This window comes from Paramisgurnus dabryanus, chromosome 13 (genome assembly GCF_030506205.2).
Source record: "Paramisgurnus dabryanus chromosome 13, PD_genome_1.1, whole genome shotgun sequence".
NCBI classification, from domain to species: Eukaryota; Metazoa; Chordata; class Actinopteri; order Cypriniformes; family Cobitidae; genus Paramisgurnus; species Paramisgurnus dabryanus.
The window spans coordinates 2,396,117-2,403,306 of NC_133349.1; the positions used below are offsets into that span (position 1 = coordinate 2,396,117).

The following is a 7,190-nucleotide window of genomic DNA, read 5'->3' on the forward strand; positions in this document are numbered from 1 at the left end:
CATTTGTGGTGATGGTGGATGTGTTGAGTGCTGTGGCGAGCACCAGTGCTATGCGTCTTCTTGCTTATGTTAATTATTTATACAACCATGGAAAAATTAAGATACCATTTCACTGGCTCTATTTTATAGGTATGTGTTTAAAGGTGCAGTGTGTAAATTTAGCGACATCTAGTGGTGAGGTTGCAAATTGCAACCGATGGCTCAGTCCACTGCTCACCCCTCGCTTTTGAAACACATAGAGAAGCTACGTTAGCCACCACCGGAAAAACATGTCACCATCGGAGACAACTTAGTAAAAAAAGTTTGTCCATTAAGGGCTTCTGTAGAAACATGGCGGCACAAAATGGCGACTTCCATGTAAGGGGATAAAAAGTCTCATTCTAAGGTAATAAAACATAACGGTTCATTATAAAAAGGTCTTTATACACCCATGATAATATAGTTTTGGAAATTATTTTGAATTTCTGTCAAGAGATCCTTCTATAAATTACACACTGCACCTTTAAGTAAAATTATAAATTTAGTTTCGTTCTGTGAACTACAGATAACATTTTTTGCCAAATTTGCCAAACATGATTTGTTTATTTGCATTTATTTACTAAAATTGAAGTGGAAGAAACATTGTCAAAACAAGAAAATTCTTTTCTCAACAACAAAAAATGAATGTTTTTACATTGAAAAATTGAAAAATGAAATTTTTTACATTTGCTGTTGAGTGACCCAATGTCACTCCCAATGTTTGCTTTTGTTGAAATTCAACAGACATTGACTGAAATGGTCACAATTCACCTAGAAACGATGATTAAAATCAAAACTGAAGTGGTCTCTTATTTTTCTTTCGTGGCTGAATATTTTTTTTTAAGTCAACATTGTCAGTAGATGTAAATTAACGCCAATGCCAGTTTATGCACCGATGTGACTGAAGTTATATTCTTAGTACTCAGCCTACAGAGATGCTCAAGTGGATGCTGAATGCAAAACATTTGCACATTTTGTATTTGACCTGTGAAAACCCAGCTAAAGTCATGACTTACTGTTTTCTACATAAAATCATCCTACATAATATAAAGAACATGAAAATAAAATCTTAATATCATTAACATTGTCTAAGTAAAATCATTTCAAAGACTTTGATACCCCAAAATATGAGACTTTGTCTGGATTAGTGAACCTGCATGTACTTTATTTTTTTATATATATATTTTTATCATTATGTATCTGAAATGTACCTGCTGTATTTTACATTTAACTGCATCTTTTAAGCTACAATGCTGCATTTTCGAACATATATTATAAGACACGATCTAACATTATCTATATTGTCTGTGAAAAATGTATTCATGTGTAACATTACTTTGCTACTTTTTTATTAATAAAGGAAACCATTTTACTCATAACTTCTTATTTTGCAGTCCTTTCCCCAAATCTCACATCAGACCCATATCAACATCACACCCAAAACAAAACTATTCCAGGAATCTGGACTGTCTATTTTGTGTTTATTTCAGCATTCATTCATTCAGATACTGCAAAACAAACTGCGGTACTTGACCAATACTCAAATCAGGAAATTATGCCTTGAGACCAAGACCGCGATCTAGACCCCACCCCAGAGGTGTGATCAACAACAGCAAGAAGTCAAATGAGGTCATGCAATATTTTAGGAAACACAAAGTGTTATCCGCCCTTAAAATGTTTATGTGAACTGTTATGTCTTCTATATTTTTACTCTGTATGATATATCAGTGATGAGATGAGCACAGATGTAGCTCTAGATCAGCCTTTAGTTTCTGTGTGGACTGGATCCTAGATATATCAAATCTTTTCTGTTGTAAAACATGTACGACTTGCATCAAATAGACAAAACAGCCACTGAGTTGTGAAATGTGTAGAATAGTTTTTCCACAGTAAATGTGTTTGTAGAAATATAAAATGTTTGTAATATGGGACATTTCTGAACCATCTGTGTAAAATTGATGTAGAAATACAAAAACACTTTGTTTGTTAGTAAGAAAAAAAAATTAATATAATAATTTGTGAAAATCAGAAAGATATTAAAATAAGAACTGAAATAATAAATGACAAAATGTATTTATTTTAAATATTCAGCAAAAAAAAAAAAAAAACAACAACAACACTAATCTTTGATTGAAATGGCATAGGGAATAAATATGGGTTATTTTAGATATGTTGTGCATTAAAAGTGCTGTGTACAAAAAAGCAAAAAAAAAAAACTTTAGTTTAGGAATAACTGGAACACTGAATGATAAAATTAATTTCTTGCAGAGATATAGAAAATAAAAACCAGCATAAGTTGGAGAGCTGGTTTTACCCATAAAGCAAAAAAAAAAAATTATCTGGCTAAAATATATTTTAAATATATGCTTAATATATTTTGTAGAATGTTATGCTCAATTGAAAAATTTTTGAATTTGGAAATACATTTCTAATTTTACATCCCATATGTTTTTCTTTGCCTAAATATATTTTATATATATATGCTTAATACAAGTTCATTTTATAAAGTAGATTTTGAAAATATATTTCATTTAAAACTTTTCCAAACTTATGTTTACAGGTTCATAACATAAACAAAGTTTTTCTTCCAATGCGACGTGAATAAATTTCCTTGGAATGAAAATTATTGGAGGGAAAAATATATATTTTTAATGCTTTAAAATTTATTTACTTTTAATATGCAAGTGTAACAAGATGGTCTAGCTGTGTTTTGGTCACTTTTTTTTGTTTTGGTCACCTTGACCAGCTTTGACAGGTCCAGCTTAAACCAGCTACTCCCACCTTAAACCAGCTAAAACCAACTACAAGCGTATGCTGGTCTTGGATGGATTTTTCAGTATGGGTTTTGACCCATGTTGTGCATCAAAGGGTTAACATAATTTGTCTGCGGGTCAATATCTTCCGGGTCACGCAAATAAAATGCAAGAATCAAATGTTGCATTTTTGTAAAACTAAAAGTAGGGCTATAGTATAAAATAAAAATGTGGCATTTGATTTTCAAATATAAATGAGTTTAAACATGGAAAATAACTTTGTATTTGGTTTATATCTTCACAAGTTTGAAAACAAATAAAGAGAAAAATATATTTTAGTGTTTTGTATTTTTGTATCTTATGACATCATAAAAATGCGGTATCTGTTTGTTGCTTACCTGCTCAGTAGTTTGCCCAGACTTGTTGAGATCAGAAGAGAAAATTCCACATGTAGGTGGCCAAGGTAAGGAATGCGCGAGCTGTCAGCTTTCTCTCATTTTTTGCATAAATTGGTATAAAGGTTTTATTTACGTTTTGGTGTTGTTTAAGACCCCATGCAAAAGAACGTACATGTAGCCTACTTAAAAACTATTATGCGGAGCAGCACATTAGATACTTTTAGCTTACGTTAAGTTTGCCCGTTGTGCACGAAAAAATAATAAAGGGTTTCAATGTTGTACAACATTACAAGTTTAAGCCACGATATTTGTGTACACGAGCAGAGGCAGTGCGCATTTTTGCGGTATGCATGTTGACAAATAACACCGGACGCCGCAGCAGCTCATCAGCGGTTTTGCGTCGAATCTGCGCAAGTACAAGGTTAAAGGACGATTTGACAGAAATTTGAGTTGACACAAAAACGTATAAGGTAAGTTTACCCATTAAGCCCATCAAAATCATAAGTGTTTTCCATAGATATTAAGATTGTTTATAGGAAATACAATGATTTCAAATGCAATATTTATCTCTTTATTAATTTGTTATTGTGCATTTCAGAATATAAAATGAAGGTAGGCTATTGTATGAATTAAGTAAAACGTCTGGAGTGGGCTTAATGCAGCTAGGGTTGGCATTTCTGTTCCTGGAGGGCTACAAAGTTTACCTTAAAACACACCCGAATTAAATTTCCAAGTAATCCTGCAGCCTTTGATTAGGTTTTTCACGTGTGTTTGATTAGGATTGAAGTTAAACTTTGTGGGACAGTGGCCCTCTAGGACCAGTAATGCCCACCCCTGGTTTAATGGGTACACTTACCATTTAAACCTACGTGTTTCAAATACTAATTTCATGATTGATTTACAAAATATAAAAAATACAAATTAAAATGTTTTAAAAAGTAAAACATCACTATTTTCAGTGCAGGGTTGGGACTAGAATTTTTTTAATAGGGTGGGTAGGGGGTGACCAAGGCTATTCTGACATTTGAGCATTTGGTCCGTTTAAGCCAAAAAGACGCAAACGTGAACTCGTTTAAAGGGATATTCCACTTTTTTTGGAAAATATGCTCATTTTCCAGCTCCCCTAGAGTTAAAAATTTGATTCTTAAGAGAGTCTCACACTGGACGCGCAGCTCAGCGCGCTCTAAAAAAATCAAACACATTGTTTTCTATGAGTATACGCACACCGGCGCCGACAGGTGGTGCCTGTCCGCGGCGCCCAGCTACAACTCAGGAAGTTGCTCAAAATAATTCCTGTTGCGCAACGTAGTGCCACTCACATAGTTTAACATTAAATAACATCATATTTGTCCCAAATCATTAACGATTAACATTGGCTGCTAACATATATTTTGCATTTTGAAGTAGACACTATCTGTCTAAGCTCGCGCTTTTTAATGTGCACTTCCGGTGTACGATACCTCCGAGTTGTCCTAGACGTGACTTGACTCGACGCGGCGTGTCCGGTGTGTGACCCCCTTTACCGTTTTGGAATCCATTCAGCTGATCTCCGGGTCTGGTGCTAGCACTTTTAGCATATAGCTTAGCAAAATCCATTGAATCTGGTTAGAACATTAGCATTGTGTACTAAGACTGACGGAAAATGTAAAGTTGTGATTTTCTCGGCAGATATGGCTAGAAACTATACTCTCAAAATGGCATAATAATCAAGGACTTTGCTGCCGTAACATGGCTGCAGCAGGCGTAGTGATATTACGCACTGCCTGAAAATAGTCCCCTGCTATTGAAAGTAACCAAGGGGACTATTTTTAATTGTATACAATTCCTCAATTATTTATGCATTCATTATTGTTGTCTCTATATTACAGGTTTGTAGAAATGGCGTGGACAGTGACTCTCAGTAACCTGGTGTTAGGAGTTTATGGATTCACCCTCATCACAGGTCTTCCTGCCAACATCTTGGCTTTTTACGCCTTCTGCCAGAAGATCCACCAAGGATCCACCCCTATAGTTATCCTCTTACTTAGCTTAACTATTTCAGACCTGATCTTCCTCTGCTTTCTGCCGTTTCGTATGGTAGAGGCAGCCAACATGAAGTGGACGCTGCCGTACTTCCTCTGTCCGTTGACGGGTTTTATCTACTACTCCACCATCTACAACAGCACCCTTCATCTGACGGCCATCAGCGTCGAGCGCTACCTGGGTGTGGCCTTCCCCATAAAATACAAGTTAAAAAGCAATCCTAGAAATTCAGTGGTAGCCGTAGTTTTTTTCTGGTTGATTTCCTTTGCACAGTGCAGTATTATCTATATCACATACTACCGCTATACTCCAAACCAGAACTTCACCAACCCATCTGATAGGAACAGCTGCCAAGAGGAATTCAGCGACATACAGCTGAAGATTTCCATGCCGTATCGTCTGGAGATTTTCGTTGTGCTTCTCTGTGCACCGTTTCTCATCTGCTGCTTCTGCTACATTAAGTTTATCCACATCCTCTCCAATCTACCAGATATGAACGCCAAGATAAGTAAAAGAGCCATTGCTGTGGTAACGCTCCTGGTCTTCATTATCTGTTTCATACCCTTCAACATATTTCTTGTTGTGGGATATGGTGGCAGCGACAGCACCGAATGGAGGCTGTGTACTCTGGTCCCCTGTACACTAAACGCGTGTCTCGATCCTTTCATCTTCTACTTTTCTTCTTCAGCGTTCCGAGAGACTTTCAAGAGCGTCTTGCGAGAGCTGATCAGGCGCATGGCCATGCTTGGCTGTCACTCAGCTTCTTCTGTCTGTTGTTCAAAGATGGGACAGCAAAGTAGAGAACAGAGAGATCACATCCCAATGACATAATAATATTACATTTGCGATGCTGGATGTGTCGAGTGCTATGGCTGAGTAGAATCTCTAAGGATTAGAAGCACACCGATGCTATGCTTTTATTTAGCTTATTTTTTATTATTTATATATTTTTTGATAGTCAACCATCATCAGTAGATGTAAATCAATGCCAATGCCAGTGTTATGAAATTCTGATGCACCAATGTGACCGAAGTTACATTCTTAGTATTCAGACCACTCAAGTGGATGCTGAATGCAAAACATTTGCACATTCTGTATTTATGTAATCATGTGTTACATTTCTTTGCTATTTTTTTATTAATAAAGGAAAACTATTTTATTCATATAATCCTATAGAATTATTCACATTTTTTAGATTATCATTATCAAAAATTATCATTACCGCAACATGATATTAAATTAAATATATCCATTTACAAATTCATGTTTCGGTAATGAGAACTAAAAGTTGTCTAGGTACTATGACAAATAAAATTTCAATTTTTATCTGAAGAGAAAAAATACAAACTGCTTACCTGGTAGCCATCTTGAGTGTCACAGTCAATTATGTCCCTTCCAACAATTATGATTGAAAATTGTTGCGGAGGATGAGAAAATTGGTCTTGGACACATTTATATTCCTTATTATTGTCTCTACATTTACCAATGATCACCAAACACCACATGTTTCTTTACTGTAAATGTTTATAGTATAACATGCACTGAAGCTTTTTATTTTTTAGATTTTTTAATTATAAATATTTCCATGTCAAAGAACAAAATCCAGTCATGGACACGTTGCGGTAATGAAAATTTTCCCCTTAACAACATTGGTTTATATGATGTCATTTGAAATCATGTGCAAAATAGTACATGAAGAGATGTTTGTAACTGCATGCTTCTTACTTTGATAGCATTTACTTTTTTATCAAAATGTTTCATGACACCTCATAAGTCTAATTTCGCGGGAAGCACCCATATGTGTTCCTTGCGTCATGTAAACCCATGTAAATCGCACGTCATGCCTGCTACGTAACGCTTTACAAGGGTTTATGATAAAAGAGATGCTCGCATTTGCTAGATAATCGCTTTATCTCATTTGTAATCAAAGTTTAGTCTCAAGTTAGTGTCTTGCAAGAAATGAGCGTCTCTTTTATCATGAACCCTTTCGATGGGTATG

General features: G+C 35.3%; 1 protein-coding gene across 1 annotated transcript; it reads left to right on the forward strand.

Annotated features, from left to right (window-relative positions):
• Nucleotides 1-5,041: 5,041 nt before the first annotated feature.
• On the forward strand, nucleotides 5,042-6,343 carry LOC135717739 (free fatty acid receptor 3-like). The gene has a single exon (XM_065239919.1). The coding sequence runs from the start codon at nucleotides 5,048-5,050 to the stop codon at nucleotides 6,020-6,022; it is 975 nt and encodes a 324-aa protein (XP_065095991.1). The 5' UTR covers nucleotides 5,042-5,047; the 3' UTR covers nucleotides 6,023-6,343.
• Nucleotides 6,344-7,190: the final 847 nt, after the last annotated feature.

Bases quoted from the DNA above. Each gene is read 5' to 3' on its own strand.
- LOC135717739 (XM_065239919.1), top strand. From the start codon at position 5,048: ATGGCGTGGACAGTGACTCTCAGTAACCTGGTGTTAGGAGTTTATGGA.